Source organism: Pseudonaja textilis, chromosome 3 (genome assembly GCF_049901715.1).
Source record: "Pseudonaja textilis isolate UNSWEBS1 chromosome 3, rPseTex1.2, whole genome shotgun sequence".
NCBI lineage: Eukaryota > Metazoa > Chordata > Lepidosauria > Squamata > Elapidae > Pseudonaja > Pseudonaja textilis.
Window position 1 is genome coordinate 195245051 of NC_141992.1, and position 24217 is coordinate 195269267.

General features: G+C 45.5%; 1 protein-coding gene and 1 long non-coding RNA gene across 4 annotated transcripts in view; both read right to left on the minus strand.

The window, feature by feature from the left end:
* Positions 1-24217, minus strand: part of LOC148126482 (uncharacterized) — a 456824-nt gene that overhangs the window by 13836 nt on the left and 418771 nt on the right. The gene's annotated exons all lie outside the window — the stretch shown is intronic.
* The window catches only part of SLC45A4 (solute carrier family 45 member 4), a 98942-nt gene that overhangs the window by 7915 nt on the left and 66810 nt on the right, over positions 1-24217 (minus strand). For 2 of the 3 annotated variants that reach the window (XM_087931799.1, XM_087931800.1), the window contains exons 3-5: positions 9665-9853; positions 5806-5985; positions 419-1494 (exon numbers count right to left, since the gene is read on the minus strand). In XM_087931799.1, the coding sequence (XP_087787925.1) occupies positions 419-1494; positions 5806-5985; positions 9665-9853 (1445 nt within the window). Of the gene's footprint in view, positions 1-418; positions 1495-5805; positions 5986-9664; positions 9854-12325; positions 12502-24217 lie in introns of those variants that run through there. The other variant, XM_087931801.1, reaches the window with a different exon arrangement.

Below are 24217 nucleotides of genomic sequence, written 5' to 3' on the forward strand. Positions count from 1 at the left end.
TAGAACTTGCCCTTAATAGAAAGGTTCTCAGTTCAACTTACAGATACACAAGTGAAAATGGTCTATCAAATCTGTTTTATGGTTACATCCCAAGCTGGAGGGGAAAGATTACACTTTGAAACGCTTTCTCCCTGGTTGCCTAGAAGTTACTTTCCACTTCATCATGGACAACTAGGCACAGGATGTTACACAAGGCTGAGTAACCTATGTGTAATGTTGGGTCGCCTTTACAAATTTCTATTGGGACTGAATTTGTTTGTGAGGAGGTACCCAACGTGAATGAGAGCAGAGAAGATTTCATTAATGGGATCTGTGTGTGTGTGTGTGTGTGTGTGTGAATGTGTGGCTGAGTGTGTGTGGTTGTGCCAACGTTCCTCCTCTGCTCATCAGCCCCCGGCGACACCGGTGCTGTTCTCACCTTGGGATCACCATGGAAGATGACCTGCCCCATGAAGTCGGTGTAGAAGACGGCTTCAGCAATGATGGAAAACCAGGTCAAGAGGTGACAAACGCAAAGCCGCAGCAGCTCTTTGGGCATCTTCAGCATGGACAACCACAAGAGTCTCACGGTGGTCTCCGTTTCGCCTTCCTCGCTTTCCGTGTCTCCGCTGGAATTGGTGGCGCCGCTCGGGTTCCGGTGCCTGTACCTCTGCCGCTGCCTCTTCTGCATGTCGTAGATGTCGTTCATGCTCCGAGAGGACTTGATCAAGACTACCGCGTTGGCCCGCCGGAAGCGGTAGTGGTGGGACCCGATCTTCCCATAGTAGGAGAAGGTGTTCGAAGGCTGGCGGTAGAACATGTGTCTCCGCCGGCGCATGGAGCTTGAGGTGCACGACTGCTTCATGCCCATCCGGATGTGCCCATTCAGGAGATCTTTTGGTAGGGAGCCATTCCCATTGGGGACTTTGGCCTCGTTCAAGTGGTTCTCAAGTAACACTTCGTCCTCCTTCTCGTTCTCCCTGAGGAAAGCGGACAAGCGGTTGAATTTGGATTTCATGAGTTCTTGGCTGGTGCTGCGTGGCGTCGCCGGGGAGGACGAATCCTGGAAAATGGAAGGCTCGATCTCGTGAAGGAAAAGCAGCTCTGATTCCATATCGAGGGTGGCGTCCGGCATGTGCAGGACCGAATCGCTCTTACTCCTGACAATGTCCACCTCCAGGAACTCCAGGTTGAGGTCTTGTTCGGACTGGACCTCGTCTGGGAAGAGGGAGTTCCCGTAAGGCTCCTCCTCGTTGATGACGTTGAGCCGGTTGAAGGGAGGGAGACTGCCACTCATCTTGACGCTCGAGAGGGTCTCCGCTTCATCGTCGATCCGGTCCTGCTGAGGGTTGTATTGCTCTTCTTCGATGCTGCATAGGTGGAGGACAACGGAAACAGAGAAGATAATGGCGGCAAAGAAGAAGAGGACTTGCTCCTGGGATTTGAAGAGGCTGCCTAAGATGGTCTGCATCCAGTTGAGGCCGCCCAGCATGTAGCCAATGGCTCCTCCCAGGCCTACGGACAAAGAGAAGATCAAAGGTACAAAATGGCCGCTCTGTTGAAAGATGGGAAGAACCACACAGGTGGGAAACAAGCTCCTCCCTCAAAGAGTTGCGGATTGTGAGGGGAAAAGAAGAAGAAAGTTCACTGAGGAACGTCAATGGATTTTCACCTGGACTTTCCTTGTGTCCAGAGTTTTGGATCTGAACATTGTAAGCTTTACCGTATTTTTCGCACTATAAGATGCACTCCACCCCCCCCCAACAAAAGTGGGTGGAAATGTCTGTGCATCTTATAAAGCGAATGTTGCCAAAGCCCCGCCACCCACTGGCCCACTGGGCAATTTGCCTCCTTGCAGCAAACAGCCTGGTCAGCTTCAACACAGCCTGATTTAGCACAAGCAGCTGATGGGCGGTTGGATGGCCACCCGGAATACCGCCGATCAGCTGTTCTAGGCTGCGGGGATCAACAACACCCATCGGTGCCGCCTATCGCTGCCTCTCCGCGCCCGATTTTTGGCTTCTGCGCATCCCATTTTCGGCCTCCATGCGCCCCTTTTTCAGCCTCAGTGCATCCCGTTTTCGGCCCATTCCAGGCGGCGGTGATCCAGGCCGAAAAAGGGACGTGTGGAGGCCAAAAACGGGTGGTGGCGCGGAGTTGGCGATAGGCGGTGGTGATAGGTGGCGGCGATCCCCGCAATCTGGAACAGCAGTATTCCAGGAGGCGGATCCAGCCGCCAATCAGCTGCTCGTGCTAAAATCAGGGTGCGCTGAAGCTGACCAGGTTGAGGTAAATTGCTGGGAAGCTGAGGCAAAAAATTTTTTTCTTGTTTTCCTCCCTAAATGCTAGGTGCATCTTTTACCTCGGAGCGTCTTATACTCCAAAAAAATACAGTAATAAAGGAGAATATTTGTAGCTCAGAGTGGAAACCAGGGGTCCTTGGTGCTCTCTGAGCTTGGTTGTTTTCTTGCAGGCATTTCATGACCCAACTAGGTAACATTATCAGTGCTAGGAGGGAGCGGGGTTTGTGGAGCGGAGGACTGTGAGCTCCTTGGTGCTCTCTGAGCTTGGTTGTTTCCTTGCAGACGTTCTGCTACCAGACTAGATAATATCATCAGCAGGCCAGTGCTCAGAGAATGCCAAGAATCCCCTACCGTGAGCATAACCAGGTAAATACCACCCTTCTCCCAATTAGGTGATGCTCAGAGAAGCTAAGACTACTACCACTTCATCCAGGAGGCCCAACCAGCATTGAATTTGTAGTTCCTCTACTTGGGAAAAGCTGCAATGGGTAATTCATGCTATGGTCCATGGTTTAGTCCAGGGGTCTTGAAATCTGGACTTTCAGCTCCCAGAATTCCCCAGCTAGCTGTAGTGACTGAGGAATTCTGGGAGTTGAAAGTCCACAAGTCTTAAAGTTGCCAAGTTGGAGACCCCTGCCCTGATTGAAGCATCTTTTGGGTGGGGGGGGGTACACACAACAGCGATGCTTGTATAATTTGGAGTCACGTGCAGATGAAGGCTGGGAAGAAAAAGAAAATTCAAGATGGCTGGCTGAGGAATGCTGGGAGTTGAAGTCCACAAGCCTTAAAGTTGCCGAGTTTGGAGACCCCTGGTTTTACTTCCCTGATTTCTGGCAACGACCAGAAGGTCTTTCTTCTAACCCTCTCATAGCCGTAACCGTATTTAGTTGGGAGCGGGACAGGATCATCACCCCAGAGCCAACTGCAAACCTGCGGGGATTTGAGCCCTGACTTGGTTGCTGTTAGGCACACATGCTTCAACTACACACCACCAATAAACATTTCTCCAGTTGCTTCAATCTCCGGCCTGTTGCCATCCAACTTCAGGTGCAAGATTAGGCTGCGGCCTCTGGGGACTTCTCCACTAGTTTTAAAGCTTTTAAAAGAGAATGCAACCGATGGAGGCAGTTTTCTTTTAAGTGTGTTTGTAAAGTGTTAGGAACTTCTTCTCTCTTGCTAAGATTCCACTTTGAAGCATAAGATTCCCAAGCGAGGAGGAGGTGATGACTACTATTACTATTATTGTTGTTGTTGACTTAATCTTCAATTCGATTCGTAGTCTGGGACTGGTAAAAACTTCACAGTTCCAGGACCTCAGTGCTGTTGAGGTAGCGTCTCAGTCAGGGGTGTCCAAACTCGGTTTCATCGAGGGCCGCATCAGGGTTGTGTCCGACCTTGAGGAAGGGGGCGTGACCAGGACGGGATGGGTGTGGCCCTCTGCTACCGAAAACGGAGCTTGTGGGGGAGCTGCAGGTGGCTGTCCCAGCCGAAAACGGTGCCCGGGAGGGTTGTGAGCAGCTCTCACCAGCTCTGTTTTCGCTGGCACAAGAACCGCAGCTTGGTTCTTCACTATTTCCCAGGGTGGCCCAAGGGCCAAATCCTGCAGGCCAGTTTGATACAACTGGTCTAAGTGATATAGGAAGTTATGAATAAGGTGGGGTATTCAGGATATTCAGGTCTAATAAATTCAAAATTTCCATGTAACCTCGGCAGCCCCAAGGGCTCCTATTGGTACAACCATTGATATCTTCCTCCGCAGTCGCCCAACTTCGTTTTTTTGTCATTTTTATTATGATTGTGGTTATTGTATGGCACTGTTACATTAACCAGGAGAACGCCACGCCATGCCATAGCAGAGCGATAGTTAGGCTACCAAGTTACCAGCTCTGTTGTAGCGAACGTCTGGGTGCTTCCCGAGGTGCGCCACAAGGGGAGGTGCTGGCTTTGCACCAGAGAGAAAGGCAAGCGGGTCTTCCGGCCGCGTCACGCAGGGCTCCTTTCCCTTCTTGGAGCCACTTTGCAAATGGGTGCCGCGGCCAGGGAAGTTCAAAGGTGGCAGGAGTCTTACTGCCTAAACAGAGCACCAATTCATCTCCTCACTGAAGTGGTACCCACGTATCTACTTGCATAGAACGGGCTTTCGAACTGTTAGGTGGACAGAAGCAGAGATGAATGACAGGAACTCACCCCGCCACACTGTGCTAGACTCAAACCGCTGGAGCAGAGACCATCTCCAACGTCGTTAAGCCACTGAGCCACCGCGCCTCGTGGAGGAGGCGGTCAAAAACATGCCAAGAGAAGGATCACAATTTTATGAAGTTGGGAGGATTTATTCAAGTCCAAGCTAGAATCTCAACGCTAGGCTGCACTCAAATAAATCCTACCGCCGTCTACAAAAATCGGTGAACATCCAGACCAGAAGGAGTATTCAGCAAGTTGATCAGTTCTGGAGAAGCGGTAGTGGGAATTTTGAGTAGTTCGGAGAACCGGCAAATCCCACCTCTGTCTGGCCCCTCCAGCCCCATCTCTTCTCTGCCTCTTGAGTCCCAGCTGATTGGCTGGGTCTTCTTTGGTTGCCCTGCACAGGAGAATGGAGCTGGAAAGCAGGCTAGTGGGGTGGGGAGGGAATGGGGGTTTTGCAGTAACCTTCCGCCAGGAGTGTGGGGGAGCGAATTTTACAGTGACCTTCCCCTGCTATGCCCGCCAAGCCACGCCCACAGAACCGATAAAAAAAATGGAACCCCAAAAATTGATCCAGAGGCTGGGTTTAGGAGCAACACCGCTGCTTAGATTAGAGAGGCTACAAAACAGAAAATCTCGGCAGCATGTTATCTGTGTCCTCCTTTTTTTAAAAAAATAAAATCAAATGGTATTATTAAAATCTTAAAAATACCCAGGCAAGGCTTGATGGATCTATTTTATGCAAGTCTTCAAATCGACAAACAGCCAGAGAACAGAAGGGACTGGTCTGTCCCCGAATGAGTTTACAAGAGATGCCTTTAAAAAATTTTAAATAAAATTTTTAAAATAAACTTCAGAAGGAAGAAAGAAAGAAAGAAAAAAAAAGAAAGAGAAAAAAAGAGAAAGAAAGAACCAGCCATGAAAAACTCCTCAAGGACTTACTTTACATGACACTTTTCCCACCTTTTATTTACCAAAAATATACTGATACATGGGGAATATTAACTATTATTTCGGTCTATTTGTTTATTAGTTAAATTGATCATTTGATTATATGGTTGACCAACTCACACAGAGACCCAAGAGGCAGGTGGAATACAACATTAGGGATTACATACTTACTAAAATATATTACATTAAGCATTATATTACATTATTCTTACATTAAGAAAGAAGGAAAGAAAAAAAAAGCCCAAATTTATGCCTCCTGCCTTTGGCTTGGAATGATTTCAGGGGGAACCATGTATTTTCCCCCCAGGTTTTCATCACAAAGACGTTAGCGGCGTTATTCTAAGCGTAGAAAACTTGCAATGTTACAAGGGGTGTAACGTAAACATCGTACCGGCTGAGAAAGCATGGATATTGAGGGCCATATCCTGCTCTTCGCTGTCCACCACATCCAGCAAATAGGCGCGGATGGGCCCCTCAGTCGCGTCAGCGCAGAAGTCCAGCACCACCACGCCGAGCACGGTGAGGACAATGCCGATGGGCTGCTTGTCCGGGACATCTCCGATAGCAAGGCCTGGAGAAGAAGAGAAGGACTGTGTGGGTCGCTTCAGTAAGACAAATCCCAGGAGGGGTAAAGACCTTTTTTGGGGGGAAAAAATCAGAGGCAAGGAAGGAAGGAAGGAAGGAAGGAAGGGAGGGAGAGAGGGAGGAAATGATAGAAGTGGAAAGAAAGGGGTGAGTGGGTAAGAGGAAGGAAAGAAGGATGGAAGGAAAGAAAAGGTAAAAAGGAAGTTGATCGGTGGATGGGTAGACGGAATGATGGATGGAGGAGGGAAGAAAGGAAAGGAAAGAAAGGAGTGTGGGTAAGAGGGAGGAAGAAAGGGAGGGGGGAAATGATAGAAGTGGAAAGAAAGGGGTGAGTGGGTAAGAGGAAGGAAAAAAGGATGGAAAAGAAAGGAAAAAAGGAAGGAGATTGGTGAACGGGTAGATGGAATGATGGGTGGAGGAGGAAGAAAGGAAAGAGGAAAGAAAGGAATGTGTGGGTAAGAGGAAGGAAGGAAGGAAGGAAGGAAGGAAGGAAGGAAGGAAGGAAGGAAGGAAGGAAGGAAGGAAGGAAAAAAGGAAAGGTAGATGGAATGTTGGAGTTCATGGATGGATGACTGGGAAGAAGGAAAGAAAGGAGTGTGTGGGTAAGAGGGAGGAAGGGAGGAAAGGAGGAGGAAATGATAGAAGTGGAAAGAAAGGGGTGAGTGGGTAAGAGGAAGAAAAGAAGGATGGAAGGAAAAAAAGGAAAAAAGGAAGGAGTTTAGTGGATAGGTAGATGGAATGTTGGAGTTCATGGATGGATGGATGGATGGATGACTGGGAAGAGGAAAGAAAGGAGTGTGTGGGTAAGAGGGAGGAAGGGAGGAAAGGAGGGAGGAAATGATAGAAGTGGAAAGAAAGGGGTGAGTGGGTAAGAGGAAGAAAAGAAGGATGGAAGGATGAAAAGGGAAAAAAAGGAAGAAGATTGGTGAACAGGTAGATGGAACGATGGATGGAGGAGGAAGAAAGGAAAGAGGAAAGAAAGGAGTGTATGGGTAAGAGGAAGAAAAGAAGGAAGGGAGGAAGGAAAGAAAAGGAAAAAAGGAAGGAGTTTAGTGTATAGGTAGACGGAATGATGGAGATCATGGATGGATGGATGGATGGATGACAGGGAAGAGGAAAGAAAGGAGTGTGTGGGTAAGAGGAAGGAAGGGAGGAAGGGAGGGTGCTCAGGTGGGAGAGAACCACTGTGGTTCCCTTTTAAATTCTCCGAGAAAATGGAGAAATTAGGAGCTCCAACACAAGGCAAAAACCCTCCAAGGAACGCCAGGATGGCGGCACCGAAGGGGTGCAAGTCACCTCGCTCCGAATGAAATACTGCCGTGGAACCGATTCTCAGGCTAAGTTCCTAAAGATAGTAAATTCCCAGCTTCAATTGTTTCCTCACAATGTTTTCTTCTTATTTTATTTTATTTTTTTTTTTTTGTCGAGAGGGATAAGGGGGGAAAACCCCCCCCAATCCTTTTCCATTTAGACATGCGATAAACAACTTTTAAAATCGCGTTTATAATCTTTTTTGTCCTTCCATGCTTGGGGAGAACAAGGAAGAAGGAAAAAAACAACAACACACACACGCACACACACACCAAAATGATCTGGGGTTTTTTTTTTTTTTTTTGTGGGTTGGTTGTCTCTCTTTTTTCAAATAACGCTGGAAACAGGATGTCTTTGCCAGATATGCATTAAAAGGAAATCAGAAAACAACAGGAACCGTTTCCCTGTGAAAAAGCTCCCGCAGGGTTCCCATGCCAGGAGCTGCCTCATTCATCCCCGGCTTCGAAGCCGATATATTGTGCTGCAACACAATTATATGAATGGGAAGGTGTGCTTGTGAACACAACGTGCTTGTCCTTGAGGTAAACATGGCAGAAAACACAAGGCGTAGGCAGGGCTAAGGGCTCCCTCTCCTCAGGTTTGGGCAGCCGCTGAAGAGCTAGCTGGTTAGTTCGTTACAGAATACAGCTGGAAGGGACCTCGGAGATCTTCTAGTCCAACCCCCTGCTCCAGCAGGAGACCCTGTACAGGTAGTCCTCGACTGACGGCGGTTCGTTTCGTGGCCGTTTGGCGTTACAACGGCACTCGATGACCGAGGACCGTTTTTCGCAATGACAAATTGCAGCATATCCTCCCATGCTCAAAATTCAGGCGCTGGGCAACTGGCTCATACTTACGACCGTTGCAGTGTCCCGTGGTCTTGTCTTAACGACTGCACTGAATTGCGTAACAACTGTGGTCAAAAAGTGGTAAAAACAGCCCCGCACTAACAACCTCCTTGCTTATAGCAAGGAAAAACCTGGACCTCATGACGATCGTGAGTTGAGTTCTATCTGCAGCCATTATTCTCTCATCATCAAACCAGTTCTTACATCGTCACTGAGCACTCGGACTTACCCAAGAATAAAATAAGGAATGTGAGTTGTAAGTTGCTGTGATTTTTTTTTTCCTCTTTAGGAAAGATTCCTAGAGATGAATTCCTAAAGTATTCAGATTCCTAAACTATTTTAGGAATTTACATAAAATAGATTCCTAAATTCCTAAAGTATTCAGATTCCTAAACTATTTTAGGAATTTACACAAAATAGATTCCTAAATTCCTAAAGTATTCAGATTCCTAAACTATTTTAGGAATTTATATCAAATAAATTCCTAGGGATAAATTCCTAAAGTATTCAGATTCTTAAACTATTTTAGGAATTTTACATAAAATAGATTCCTAAAGATAAATTCCTAAAGTATTTAGATGCTTAAACTATTTTAGGAATGTATATAAATAGATTCCTAGAGATAAATGCTCAAAGTAGTAATTAGTGCAGCTACTCCTCGACTTACAACAGTTCATTTAGTGACCATTCAAAGTTACAACGGCACTGAAAGAAATCACTTACGGCCATTTTTCACCCTTCTGACCATTGCAGCATCTCCATGGTCACGTGATTTACATTCAAATGCTTGACAGGGGGTCCACATTTACGACGGCCGCAGTGTCCTGGGGTCATGTGATCCCCTTTTGCGACCATCTAACGAGCAAAGTCAGTGGGGAAGCCAGATTCGCTTAATGACGGTGTTACTAATTTAACAACTGCAGCGATTCGCTTAAACAAAACTCACTTGGTATTTCTCATTTAGCAGCATATATTTTGGGCTCCATTGTGGTCGTAAGCCAAGGACTACCTCTAAGCCGATTCCAAATCCACCCAGCACATCTGGAGATGTCCACTTTTTGGGGACAGATTTAAGTCCCTCTATCCCAGAGGTGGTATTCAGCAGGTTCTGACCAGTTCTGGACAACCAGTAGCGAAAATTTTGAGTAGTTTGGAGAATTGGCAAATCCCACCTCTGACTGGCCCCGCCCCCATCTAATCTCCGCCTGCCATTGAGTCCCAGGTGATTGGCTGGGTCCTTTTTGGTTGCCCTGCATAGGAGAATGGAGCTGGAAAGCAGGTTAGTGGGGTGGAGAGGGAATGGGGATTTTGCAATAACCTTCCACTGCCGTGCCCAACAAGTCCACCCAAGAAGCCACACCATGACCACCAAGCCACGCCCACAGAACCGATAGTAAAAAAATTTGAATCACACCACTGCTCCATCCCCTTCGCTTCCAGCCATCAAGGGAGGGTCTTCATTGCCCCCAAAGGGGCTTACTCTGAAATCTGTAGGGCTTCACTTACCAATAACGGATCCGTTTAAGAAAAGGGCGACGCCAATGAGGACCCCAATGCAAAGGGCGAGAATGAACGGCCGTCGGCGTCCCCAGCTGAGGGTGCAGCGGTCGCTGGCCGAACCGATTAAGGGGGTAAAAATCAGGCCCAGGATTGGACTAAGGAACCAGGTGAGGCTGTAGTACTGTTCAGGAAGACCTAAAAAGAGAAACCGGGAAACGCGGGTTAGTTCCGCAGGAAGGACTGGCGGGAGGAACCTGGGCTATTTCAATTGGAAGAGAAGGGACCAGGAAATCGTGGCCGCGTACGTGAAGGAAAGGGAGTCAGGAAGGCTTTTGGGGGGGTGTTTGTGTGTGTAAGGCCATGATGTAAGACCAGGGGTGGGATTCCACCGGTTCGGGCGAACCCCTTGCTCCGAACATCAGCTGTCTCTGAACCGATGCGCTGCGACGGGCATGTAGGCCTGCCCGCTCGCCCCTCCTCTTTCCTGTCCTTTTACTTCCTTTGTTTACAGCATAGCTGATCCACGTGGCCAAGTGGTTTGCCGCGCCTCAGCTGTTTTCTTCACAGAGACTGCTGTAGAAGGTAAGTAGTAGAGCTGTTTGTATTGCGGAACAAAGCCCGCATTCGCGTGCAATCACCAAACCGGTTGTTATACCGGTGGAATCCCAGCCCTGCGTAGGACATCAAAAACACAATTCCTGACCAGCAAACTCTGGCTATATACATTCCCCTCTCCCGCCTCCCCCCAGTGTGTTTTGGAGCAATGGGTGTGCAGTTTGCAGAATTGGCAGCAGGAGGCGGCAAAACAGAGTCAGACCTGGTTAGCATTTGGAACGGAGGCCACCAGGAGATTCCTTAGTTAAAAAAAAAAATTGCTGGAAGAAACCACGGCAAATCTCCTTATTGGTGCCACGAAAAAGAGCATAGTTACATTCTTGTAGGTATCAAGAACAGGGCTAAGGGTTTTATGATGGCTTTCTCTAAAGTTTCCTTCACATGTCGGATTGGGTGTCCTGTGGACGGGTCCAACAACCACAATGTCATTGTTGGCCTAGGACAGTGATGGCAAACCTTTTTGTTGTGGTATGCCGAAAGTGTGCACGTGCCGGCACCCACAATGCAATGCGTCCCCCCTCCCGTGCATGCATGTACAACACCTCTACCCCGCCCTCTTTCCTGCACTGCACATGCACATGCCTCCCAGCTGATTTTTGGCCTGTTTGAGGCCCTCCCGGAGGCTTGAGGGAAGCCTCTGTAGCCTCCGGAGCCTGAAAAACAGGCCTTCTGGAAATACTCGTTTTCAGCCTCCAGAGGGCCCGAAAGGGTCCGTTTTCAGCCACCAGAGGGCCTTTGGAGCCCAGGGGAGGCCTTTTTTGTCCTCTCGGAGGCTTGAGGAAAACCTCTGCAGCCTCGGGAGTCTGAAAACAGGCCAGTTTTGGCATTTCTGGTATTTCCGGAAGGTCCATTTTTCGGCCTTCTGAAGCTGCAGAGGCTTCCCTCGAGCCTCCGAGAGGGCAAAAACAGCCTCAAATGGGCCAAAAATCAGCTGGGACGTGCATGCATGCGCAGTACAGGTAAGTCTGGCTGGAGCTCACAGGCCCCACACAAATGGCTCTGCGTGCCACCTGTGGCATGCATGCCATAGGTTTGCCATCACGGGCCCAGGAGAATTCTGGGAAATGCCACCCGAACACATCTGGGCTCTTCTGCTTATTCCTCCGCCAATAAAAGAAATGTTGCAAACATGCACGACAAGAGAGTTCCCACTAACGCTTTAAGCTTTTCGGGAAAACAGCAAAGAAAATCAACTGCGAAATATCTCTGTGTTAGGACTGCTATTTGCTGCCTGCAAAGTTAACTCTTTTCTCCTTTGGAATTGCTAGAGGAAAAGCAGGGACAACGAAAACACTAAATGTATACATACATGCAGATATACATTTTAGATAGCAGTGCTAACATTTAGCCAGTAGATGGTGCCAGCTGCAGCGTAACCATTCTAAAGCTTTTTAAAAGTCACAACACAGTCAACAACAGACCGCTGCAGTTGAGAAGCCCCAATGAGCCATCAAACATCCCGAGTCGGTTTTGAAAATCCATATAATGGAATGGAAAGGAATAGAACAGAATGCAGAACAGAATGCAGAATACATAGAATAGAATGCAGAACAGAATATAGAATAGAGTAGAATGCAAATAGAATAGAATGCAAACAGAATGCAGCATAGAATACAGAATAGAACAGAATGCAGCATAGAATAGAATGCAAACAGAATGCAGAATAGAATATAGAATAGAACAGAATGCAGAACAGAATATAGAATAGAATGCAAACAGAATGCAGAATAGAATATAGAATAGAATGCAGAGAATGCAGCACAGAATACAGAACAGAATGCAGCACAGAACAGAATGCAGAATAGAATATAGAATAGAACAGAATGCAGAATAGAATAGAATGCAAACAGAATGCAACATAGCATATAGAATACAAACAGAATGCAGCATAGAATATAGAATAGAATAGAATGCAAACAGAATGCAGAATATAGAATAGAACAGAATGCAGAATACATAGAATAGAATGCAGTATTAGTTGCAGTATTCCAGGTGTGGCCTTACTTGAGGATTACCTATGTTATACTTCGCAGAAGATGGAGCAACCCTTACCCGATGCCATTTGGGAAAACCAAAATTCCTCCAGGGTTTGCAGCCAAAGAACTCCATGCCTGATGAACTGGATTTCCCAAATCTTACTACAATATTTCAGTGGACAGATTTCTGGGCTTTCGTAGCATGCAGACAATAATTTGGTCCTCAACACCAATAAGACCAAGGAGCTTATAGTGGACTATAGAAGGAACAGATCAGACATCCAGCCCTTGCTTATCAGTGGAGACCGAATGGAGCAAGTGGCCAGTCTTAAGTTTTCTGGGTGTTACCCTAAAAGAGGACCTGACCTGGGGTGCTCACATTGCAGCCCTGGTCAAAAGAGACCAACAGAGATTATACTACCTGAGACTTCTCAGAAAACAACTGAATGAAAAACTGCTGGTGACCTTCTACCGCAGCACCATAGAGAGTATCTTAACTTACTGCACCTGTGCCTGGTTTGCCAATTGCACAGGGGCAGATAGGGCAGCGCTCCAGAGGGTTAATGTCATTGCCCAGAGGATCATGGGTTACCCTCTCCCCTCTTTGGAAGAGCTTTATAGCCCCCGCTGCCTTAAGAAAGTTCAAAACATCCTTAAAGATCCATCCCATCCTGGGCAGCCTTTTTTCGAACTATTACCATCTGGCAGACGGTACAGGATAATTAAAAACAAGGACAAATAGGCGGAAAAAACAGCTTCTATCCCAGGGCAGTAACTCTACTGAATTATACTGTATAGTGCAATATTAATGCAATATCAGGGGTTTTCAATTCAGTTGTATAGAATGCAAAGAATGTGTGTTTGTGTTTTATTTTTATAGTCATAATGTACACTGAAGAGGGCATTTAATTTCATTGTATGAGGTGCAATGACAATAAAGTAATAATAATAGACTTCAAAGTCATCAGCCCAAGAATGTTCTGTCTTTCCTCTTGGCCCCTAGAAGGCGCTGCTGGGTTTATGGACTGGAAAATGGGAATTGCAGCCTGATATAGTGTGATTATGTGGTACAGGTATTCCTTGACTTACAACTATTTCGTTTAGTGACCGGGTCAAAGTTACCATTGTGGCTTAGGGCTGTTTTTTACACTTCCGACTGCTGCGGCATCCTCATAGTCACATGATCAAAGTTTGCTCACTTGGATAATATGCTGGCTTGTATATTTATGACGGCTAAAGGGTCCCGGGGTTATGTCGTCCACTTTCATGACCCTTTTGGATAAGCCAAGTCCATGGGGAAGCCAGATTTGCTTAACAACCAGGCGACTTACTTGACAAATATAGTGGTTCACTTAACAACCATGGCAAGAAAGATTGTAAAAATGGGCCAAAACTCATTTCTTAACAACTGTCTCGCTTACCCGTGCAAATTTTGGCTCAATTGTGGTCGTAAGTCGAGGACTACCTGCATATGAGGGAATACAGGTACCCACACATCTGTTTCATGAGCAAATGAAGTGCCTCCATCTTTAAAATCCAACCATCAACACTATCACCACTGCTATTGTTGTATTGTATTATAATTGAATTTGAATTCTTTATTGTCATTGTATGTATATACACAGTATACATGCAACGAAATTCACACAACACCCAGAGACCAGACCTAACACACACAGACATGACAATCCCCAAACACCTCCCCACCTACCAAAATTCCCTGCCCCCTAAAAACACACAAACACCCACATAACAGACTAAGTAATCCTGTCCAACAGCTCACTGATGGTGGTATTTAAGTTCATTGTTGAGTGCAATTATAGCTCTGGGATAAAAACTGTTCAGAAAAACGTGTGGTCCAAGTTTTAATTGTTCTGTATCTTCTGCCAGAAGGCCACAATTCACAAAAGATTGTGAGCAGGATGGGAAGAGTCTCTGAGAATGTGGCAATTGTAATTGTAATTTTTAAGCAAATTTATACGGCCACCCAATTCACTCCTGGTGACTTCAGGCAGCTTACAAAAGTAAAACCCCAAATAAAAAACTCAACACGCACACTGACAACAACAGGACTCCCAATTTGTTCTGTTCTGTTCTGTTCTGTTCTGTTCATTTCTATTTCTATTTCTATTTCTATTCTAAGTTGAGTCAAGCTGATATCCCTTTAAAGCTTTAGAAGTTAAATGCTGTTCTCGGTCTAGTGCTATTGCCTTATCTGACGCAGAAAATCACACGGCCAGGGTCAAGTTATGCAAACTAAAAAGAACTTCTGAATTCCAGACTAGATTTTAAAAGAATGGGATTTCATGCCCCATTACCTTGAAGGAGGTGTGCTCAATCGGCTTGGAACTAGCCAAGCACAAAATCAAAACCCATTTGAAATGTTCTTTCGGGTCACAATAGGAATATAGTTTTGCCCGGAGAGCCAGAACGGCCATCAACGAAGCAACAGAAACCATACCTGCCATTTATGACTTTTAAAACCTTGGTCGAGTTTGTGTTTTGCTTGCTCAAGAGATACTTTTACACCATCTCAGAGGCTGATATCCAGGTTTTGCACATTCTGTGGGTAACTCAGATACTCAGTAAATTAGAATCAGAATAACACAGCTGGAAGGGACCTTAGAGGTCTTCTAGTCCAACCCCCTGCTTGGGCAGGACACCCCATATACCATTTCAGACAAATGGTTGTCCTATCTTTTTCTTAAAAACTTTCAGTGTTGGAGCATTCACAACTTCTGGAGGTAAGTTGTTCCACTGGTTAATTGTTCTAACTGTCAGGAAATTTCTCCTTAGTTCTAGGTTGCTTCTCTCCTTGATTAGTTTCCAATAGAGTTGGAAGGGACCTTGAAGTCTTCTAGTCCAGCCCCCTGCTCAAGCAGGAGAACCTATACTATTTCAGACAAGTGGCTGTCCTCACTGTTGGGCAGTTTCTCTCTAATTCCAGGTTGCTTCTCTCCTTGATTAATTTCCAAGCATTATTTCTTGTTCTTCGCTCAGGGGCTTTGGAGAATAGCTCGACTCCCTCTTCTTTGGGGCAGCCCCTGAGATATTGGAAGGCTGTTATCATGTCACCCCTTAGTCCTTCTTTTCATCAGACCAGATGTACCCAATTCCTTCACGCTTTTGCCTCCAGTCCCCTTGCTTTTTTCTCTGCACTCTTTCCAGATCCTGGCCAAGTTCTACTATTTATGACCCCAGTTCTTGATCTCTAAGTAGGCTTGCAAAGATAAGGCACAAAGGAACAACTTTCTCAACACTGTGATCGCCCCCGAGGTTTGCTCAGCTATGGGCCAAGGCCAAAAGTGACCAACACCCTGTTTTGGGAGGGTGAACAAAGGGATCCTTACCTCACAACTTCAAGGCTGAATTGAGTCCTTAGGTTGTTGTTGTGAAACTGTATGGGGAGAAGCTCTGGGAGTGGTTTTACTGGAAAGAAGGACTAAGGGTGACATGGCAGGAGTGTTTCAATATTTCAGGGGTTGCCACAAAGAAGAGGGAATCAAGATATTCTCCAAAGCACCCGAAGGCAGGACAAGAAACAATAATCAAGAAGAGGGGCAACCTAGAATTAAACAGAAATTTCCTGACAGTTAGGACAATTACTCAATGGAACGGTTTGCCTTTCGAAGATGGGAATGCTCCAACGTTGGAGGTTTTAAAGAAGAGATTGGACAGCCACTCTTCTGGAATGGTATACAGTCCCCGGTTTAAACAGGGGGTTGGACTAAAAGACTTCTAAGATCCCTTACCAGGGGTGACATGATAGCAGCCTTCCAATATTTGGAGGGCTGCCACAAAGATGAAGGAGTCAAGCTACTTTGCAAAGCACCTGAAGGCAGGACAAGAAGCCATGGATGGAAACTAACCAAGGAGAGAAGCAACCTGGAACTAAGGAGAAATTTGCTGACCGTGAGAACAATTAGCCAGTGGAACGACTTGTCTTCTTTAAATTGTGGGTGCTCCAACACTGGGGGGTTTTTAAGAAGAGATTGGACAGCCATTTCTCTGGAATGGTATGGAGTCTCGCGCTTGAGCAGGGGGTTGGACTAGAAGACCTCCAAGGCCCCTTCCAGCTCTATTCTGATTGATTGATTGATCTCTTCTTGAAGACTTCCAGTCATGGAGCACCCACAACTTCTGAAGACAAATGGATTAATCGTTCTCCCTGCCACGAAAATTTCTCCTTATTTTCTCAGTTGCTTCTCTCCTGGATGAGTTTCCATCTATTGTTTCTTGTCCTGCCTTTTGGCGCTTTGGAGAATCGGTTGACATTGATTTATTATCTCCCCCAAGCAAGGCAGGGATCCCCTTTCCATCACCTCTCTCTCTCTCTCTCTACCTCCTGAATTGTTGGGGGTGCCTGAAGAGGACGGAACAGATGAAAGGAAGTGCTAGAAAACAATCTGTGGAAAAAACCCCAACAACAGGGCACCTCAAACGGCTCCTGATAAGCCGTGATCCGATTGTAAGTTAAAAAAAGAAAAGAAAAGGCATGTTTTTTTGCATAAAGCTTCGGGGCCCCACACAAATCAACACAAAAACAATTTCATTTGTTTGCAGCCTCGGCTGCCGCTGAGACCCTGGCGGAACGGCATTTCCCAGCCGGCTACAAACAAACAGGACATTATACAGTAAATAACTTTTATTTCTTCTCTCCCCACTCCACCTCCAGACCAAAAAGAAAAAAAAAAGAAAAGAAAAAGAAAAGATAAAGAGGTTTGATGACTGGTCAACAATTGTGTGACCCAAAGAGTTTGCAGTTCACAGGAAGCCGATAGGACTCACTGACTGGTCACACGGCAGGCTCACAAGTTGTGGTATTTTAGGAGGACGGGGTGGAGTTTGGGGTTTGAGAACTTCCATGCAGGCGAAAAGTCTAGTACAGCGGTGGCTAACCTTTTGGGGTCCCTGTGCCAAAAATGTATTTTATTTATTTATTATTTTTGTCAATTGCTTACAAGATAATAGGTATAAGTAAAAACATAGTTGTGAATACATGGATACATATAAGAAAAATAAAAAAAATAAAAGAAACAATAGGACAGGGACGGTAGGCACGCTGGTGCGCTTATGCACGCCCCCTACAAGCTTCTTAGGAAGGGGGTGAGGTCAATAGTAGACAGTCTAAATTTAAAGTTTTTGGAGTTTTGGGGAAGAAACCACAGAGTCAGGTAGAATATTCCAGACATTGACCACTCTGTTGCTGAAGTCGTATTCCCTGCAATCAAGTTTGGTGCGATTCACCTTGAGTTTGTATCTATTGTTTGCTCTTGTGTTGTTATGGTTGAAGTTGAAGTATTCATTGACAGGTAAGTCATTGCAATGTATGATCTTATATACAATACTTAGATCGGACTGAAGGCGGCGTAGTTCTAGGTTTTCTAGGTCTAGAATTTCAAGTCTGGTGGCATAAGGTATTCTGCAATGAGAAGAGGAGTGGAGAACTCTTCTTGTGAAATATTTCAGGACTCTATGTAGAGTATGAAAAGAGTTGGTCCTAGAATACTGCCTTGGGGGACACCACCGTTGACAGGTACAGAATTTGATAGGACGCTCCCAATTTTGACCATTGTTATCTGTTTGACAGGAATGCTTCTATCCAGTTATGCAGGTGTCAAGAGATACCGTAAAATTTTAGTTTTAGGAGTAGTTTGTCGTGTACCTCTCAATCAAAGGCTTTACAGAAGTCTGTATAAATTGCGTCTATTGCTTTGCCCTGATCGAGGTGTGTAGTCCATATTTTTTTGCAGTGTAAGAGTTGCAGATTACAGGATAGTTTTTTCCTGAAACCAAATTGTTTATTAGAGAATAGGTTGTTTGTTTCTAAGTGGAGGATTATGTTCGTGCTTGTATGTTCACCCTCACGTGCCAGCACCCAGATGGCAATGCACACTCCCCTACACATGTGCGCGCAATCCCCATCCCCCTGCTGCCCCCTTACCTGGACTGCGCCTCACAGCTGATTTTCGGATGGTTTGAGGCCTTTTTCTGCCTCCCAGAGGCTTGAGGAAGGCTTCTGCAGGCTTTTCAGTCCAAAAATTAGGCCCGTTTCATCACTTCTGATATTTCCAGAAAAACAGGAAGTGATGAAACAGGCCTAGTTTTTGGCCTGAAAAGCCTGCAGAAGCCTTCCTCAAACCTCTGGGAGTCAAAAAAGGCCTCAAACCGGCCAAAAATCAGCTGTGAGGCGCAGTCCACCCCTCTGCCCAGCAGGATACCCTACACCATTTCTGACAAATGGCAGTCCATTGAAAGCATCCAGTGATGAAGCTCTCACTTCAGAAGGCAACTTCTGTTCCATGGGTTGATTGTTCTCACTGTCAGAAACTTTCTCCTTATTTCCAGGTTGAATCTCTCTTGGATCAGTTTCCATCCATGGTTCCTTGTCTGGCCTTCAGGTGCTTTAGAAAATAGCTTGATCCCCTCCTCTCTGTGGCAGCGCCTCAAATATTGGAAGACTGCTATCATGTCTCCCCTGATCCTTCTCTTCACTAGACTAGCCAGACCCAGTTCCTGCAACCCTTCATCATGTGTTTTAGTCTCCAGTCCCCTAATCATCCTGGTTGCTCTTCTCTGCACTTTTTCTAGAGGCTCAACATCTTTTTTATACTGTGGTGATGAAAACTGGATGCAGTGGTCTTACTAAGGCTTTATAGAGTGGTGTTAGTACTTCCCTTGATCTTGATTGTATCCCTCTGTTAAAGCAACTTAGGATATGCCAATTTTGCAATGTACACTTGGGATTCCCACAGCCTTCCTGTCTGAAAAGAAGCAAAGTATTGTGCTATTAATGTCCAGCTTTTGTGCAGTAAGGCAGCTCCGAGAAGTGTAGAAATGGGACTTCTTGTTGCCAAGTCTTGATTTATGTATCTGGACAGGTTCACAATCCTCTGGAGACAGTCAGCTTTTTAATTCATTCCTTTGTTTCCATCCAAAATAGGTCAGGGCCAGCGATTATAATGATGGGAAGTGCTGAAGGTGCTTTAGTTATGGAAGTTCCTGACAAGAGTTTTTTTTTTTAAATGATTAGTATTTTGTTGGGAGCTTTTCAACAAAGTTTTGGATGAATTTGATAAAATAAACCTGTAAATTCCAGGTGATTATTAACACAGGGAGACCTCAGTTGAATGTTGTGAGATACTGGGATATAAAAAAATAGCAGATATAGAGGTTGTTTTTAGCAAAATACTGTTTTGGATCCATTCAATTCTGAGCAAATTTATTTTTAGAATATTTACCGATTTCCAACCCCACCCCGCCTTAAAGTAAGATAGATTTGGAGCAGGATTTCTTGCCAGTTTAAGCATTTGTGGTTCGTCGATTTCAACCTGATACTATTGCGCTGTGATCCAGAGGTGGTATTCAGCCCATTCTGACCAGTTCTGGAGAACCGGTAGTGGAAATTTTGAGTAAGTTTGGAGAACCGGCAAATACCACCTCTGACTGGCCCCACCCCCATCTATTCTCTGCCTCCCAAGTCCCAGCTGATTGGCTGGGTCTTCTTTGGTTTCCCTGCACAGGAGAACGGAGCTGGAAAGCAGGTTAATGGGGTGGGGAGGGAATGGAGATTTTATTTATTTATTCGATTTGTCAATCGCTTACAAGATAATAGGTACGAGTATAAACATGAGTAAGAATACAGGAAATCAGTACAAATAAAATAAATAATTTTGCAGTAACCTTCCCCCAGGAGTGGGGAGGGAATGGGGATTTTACAGTATCCTTCCCCTGCCATGCCCACCAAGCCACGCCCACCGAACCGAACCGGTAGTAAAAAAAAATGTGAATCCCACCATTGGTGTGATCCATAGTGGTTAGAGGTTTGGGCAGCATTGACTGTGTCTCCTAAGCCACGTTTAAAAAAAAAACCCAAACCCAAACAAACAGGGACTTGCGATGAAATTGATACCATTTTGCGTGATCTCTGGAAACTTGGACATCTTGTTTTGGTATATGAGGCGAGGGATACCTTAAATCATGTAAAATATCTTTTATTGTTTGTAAGCGAGCCAAATGTTAACAGCCAAACCCCTTTGTCCAATGGAGGGCACCTCAAAAAATTGTTGACTGGCTACAATTCTCTTGGTGAAGAGGACCATTCCAAAACAAGGACATTTTTCTTATATTCCTTGGATTTGCCTCTCTGTTGCCCCCATGCGAAGCTAAAATCCAGAGTGTCAATTTTGAGCAATGGTTGAGGTCTTCAAAATGCATAATAATGCATAATAAAATACCTCTCCTCCTGCTTCAAAGAGACTCTGACATGGTTGAAGCTTGTCAAGAATTTGAGGGCTGATTTCTTTGAGGGTGTGAGTGGCGTGGAAGATAACTAGGATATAGAATGGAACGGAATAGAATCAGAAATGAATAGAATCAGAATAGAATAGAATAGAATAGAAATAGAATAACAGGGTTGGAAGGGACCTTTTCTCGTCCAATCCCCCAGCCTAGGCAGGAAACCCTACACCAGGGGTCCCCAACCACCGGGCTGCGGACCGGTCCCGGTCCGTGGAACATTTCCTACTGGGCCGCCGGTTTGCTGGGTACCGCCATCTTGTTTGATGAGAAAGTGCTTCTGGGTGAGCTTTTCTGGTTGGAAAGCGGCATTTGGGTCCTGAAGGAATCCTTGCGCCTTAGTTTCATCGAGGGGGCTTCAACGAAACTAAGGCGCGAGGATTCTTTCAGCACCCAAGGCAAGGCGAGCCGAGCGACAGTCCCGAAGCCGTCCAGAAGCGAAGCCCATCAACAAAGGTACAAAGGAGGAGTTGAAGGTGGTGGGGAGAAGCAGGGGACAGCTGGCTGGCCGGTCGCTTGGCTCGCCTTGCCTTGTCATGCGTGCTGATGCTGGTACCGGGTCGCGGATCATTTTGTGATGCCGGTACCGGGCTGCGGCACAAAAAAGGTTGGGGGCCACTGCCCTACACCTTTCACAACCTCTAGAGACAAGTTGTTCCACTGAGTAATTGTTCTAATAGAGTAGAGTAGAGTAGAGTAGAGTAGAGCAGAAAAGAGCTTAGAATAGAGAATAGAGTAGAGTAGGAGTAGAGTAGAGTAAAAATAGAATAGAGAATAGAAAATAGAGAATAGGGTAGGGTAGGGTAGAGTAGAGTAGAGTAGAATGGAATAACAGAGTTGGAAGGGACCATAAGGCCTTCTAGTCCAACCCAGGGGTGGGCTTCAAAAATTTTAGCTAGGGGTTGCTGGGTGGGCGTGGCCATGTTGAGTTTTGAACCTGCCATGCAGCGTATGCAACCTTGAACCGATCCTAGGTGACTAGAGAAAGATTAACAAAACTCTCAGGAGCTTTTGCAGAGAACTGCAATAATGACTCACTCCTGGCCATTAGCCAGACCCTCCCTGACCCTCTCCCAAATAAGGAAATGCATTAATTGGTGGGTTTTTTTTTCCCCTTAAGCATTACATCACCGCGTACCCTTGATATATCCAGCATTATTTAAGTCAGCCATGGCTTGCACTCAATCCGTCACTCGGGCATGTCAGGGAGAACTAAAAATCCAATATTGAAGGTAGACCGATTAATCAGTTTTATTGTATAACAGCGGGTCTTGCGGGCGTTAAGAGTTAAAATAAGGTCATCCAGGAGGCAAGGGATAAATTCTTGAAATGAGACTTGATGCCAGGAAGAGGCCAAAAAAAAATTAAAATAAAAAAACAGAGCATCGTACGGAATGAGCTGAACCAAAGCAACGCAGCGCGCGTCTGGAAACAGAAAAAAAAAGCGTCTTTTGAGCAGGCGTGATATATATATGAAAGGGAATAAAAGCAGCGTAAAAGCTGCTTTTCTGCGGAAGAATCGCAGAGGACATAAAGGTGAAGTACCCGAGTTGCTGGTTGTGAGAAAGACGCAGGCCCATGCCCAGCTCGAGCCACTCAAAAGCGCCTTTTCCACATCAAGGGGACAAGAAAAATGGCAGCCATAAAAAGTGACAAAAAGAGATTTGCAGGCATCCAGACCCTGCCAAACGTTGCGCGGCACCGAAATCACAAAAGAGCTGATTGGCAAGGCCTGGCACAGAGTACAAACAAGGAGGCAGGACTACAATTCGAAGCAGCCAAATTTGAGTTTATTCTCACACACAGAGTCCAACGCTGTGGTTTGGGAAACTTGCTCCTTGGGGGCTCCTGTGTTGTCCCACAGATTCCTTTATTTTTTAATGTTTCGAGGTTTTCTAGTTGAGGGGTCCCCAATCACCGAGCCACAGCCCACTATCGGGGCTGTGGCCCGGTTGCAGCTGGGCTGTGGGATAATAAGTGTGCCTGTGGGAAGCTTCACTTGTGTGAGTGGCAGACAAGTGAGCCTGGGCTCACGTGCAAAGCTCCACACGTGTGAGTGGAGGCCGTTCGCAGTAACCTTCCCCTGGAGTGGGGAGGGAATGGGGATTTTGCAGTATCCTTCCCCTGCCACGCCCACCAAGCCACACCCACAGAACCGGTAGTAAATTTATTTAATCCCACCACTGAATGAGTCACTTAACGACTGTGGCAAGAAAGGTCATAAAATGGGGGCGAATCTCCCTTAAGCAAACATCTCACAGAGCAAACATAAATTTGAGGCTCAATTGTGGTCATAAGTCAAGGACTACCTGTAAGAGAAAATAGAATTTAGAGTCATCTGCCCACGGTGTTGTTTACTTGGGTTTTGTTTTGTTTTTTAACAGAGAAGGAATGCATTTTTTTAATATTTTGCTCTGGTGATGTTTTTAACGCTTGGAAAGCCACCCAAGGTTTCCCGGTGTGTGGGTGGGCTTTTAAAGTCAACTAAACAAAATTACATCATGTTGTTCCCTTATAACTGTTTGATGGGGAGCGTCTGAGCAGGAGTGCCTTTGAAAATGGGATCATCAGAAAACCAGTTGGCCCGCTCCGCTGGAGTGATTTAAGGCTTAAAAAAAATAAAAATAAAGGCCAGCCGCTTGAAATACCTGCTTTTCCCACCCCACCGGAGAACACAAGAATTCTACCATGCCACTTCTGAATAACGTGGACGATATCTTTTCTCTGCAATTAGCTCAACCGTCACCTGCATGTGCCATGCATTCAAATGCCCACATAAAACCAGCCGATGATCTAATTGAGACCTTTAATCGGCTTTCGGGTTAAGAAGAGTAAGAGAGGCTGGTTGGAAAGGAACCCAGAAGCATTTGGGAAGATTAAGTAACGGCTTCAGTTGCGTCAGAGTTGAGTCTTTGTCTCTTTCGCCAGCACCTGGACCTTTGTTGTCCACACCCAGATTGGAAATCTGACGGCTTCCCAAAATTCAGAAGGAAAATCGGATGATTTTACAAAATTCAGAATGGAAATTAGATGATTTTACAAAATTCAGAATGGAAATCGGATGATTTTACAAAATTCAGAAAGGAAATCGGATGATTTTACAAAATTCAGAAAGGAAATCAGATGATTTTACAAAATTCAGAAAGGAAATCAGATGATTTTACAAAATTCAGAATGGAAATCGGATGATTTTACAAAACTCAGAAAGGAAATCGGATGATTTTACAAAATTCAGAATGGAAATCAGATGATTTTACAAAAATTCAGAAAGGAAATCAGATGATTTTACAAGATTTAGAATGGAAATCGGATGATTTTTAAAACATTCAGAAGAGAAATTTGACGCTTTTACAAAATTCAGAATGGAAATCTGATGATTTTACAACATTTAGAAGGGAAATCTGATGGTGTTACAAAATTCAGAATGGAAATCTGATGATTTTACAACATTTAGAAGGGAAATCTGATGGTTTTACAAAAAGCAGCCAGCAGTGTGTGGCGGCAGCTCAAAAAGCTAATACAATCCTTGGTCGTATTAAACAGAGGCAGAGAATCAAAATCATGTGCAGTATTAGCACCGCTTGATAAAGCCTTAGTAAGGACCACACCTGGAACACCGCATCCAGTTTTGGTCACCGCATTACAAAAAAGATGTCAAGATTTTGGGAAA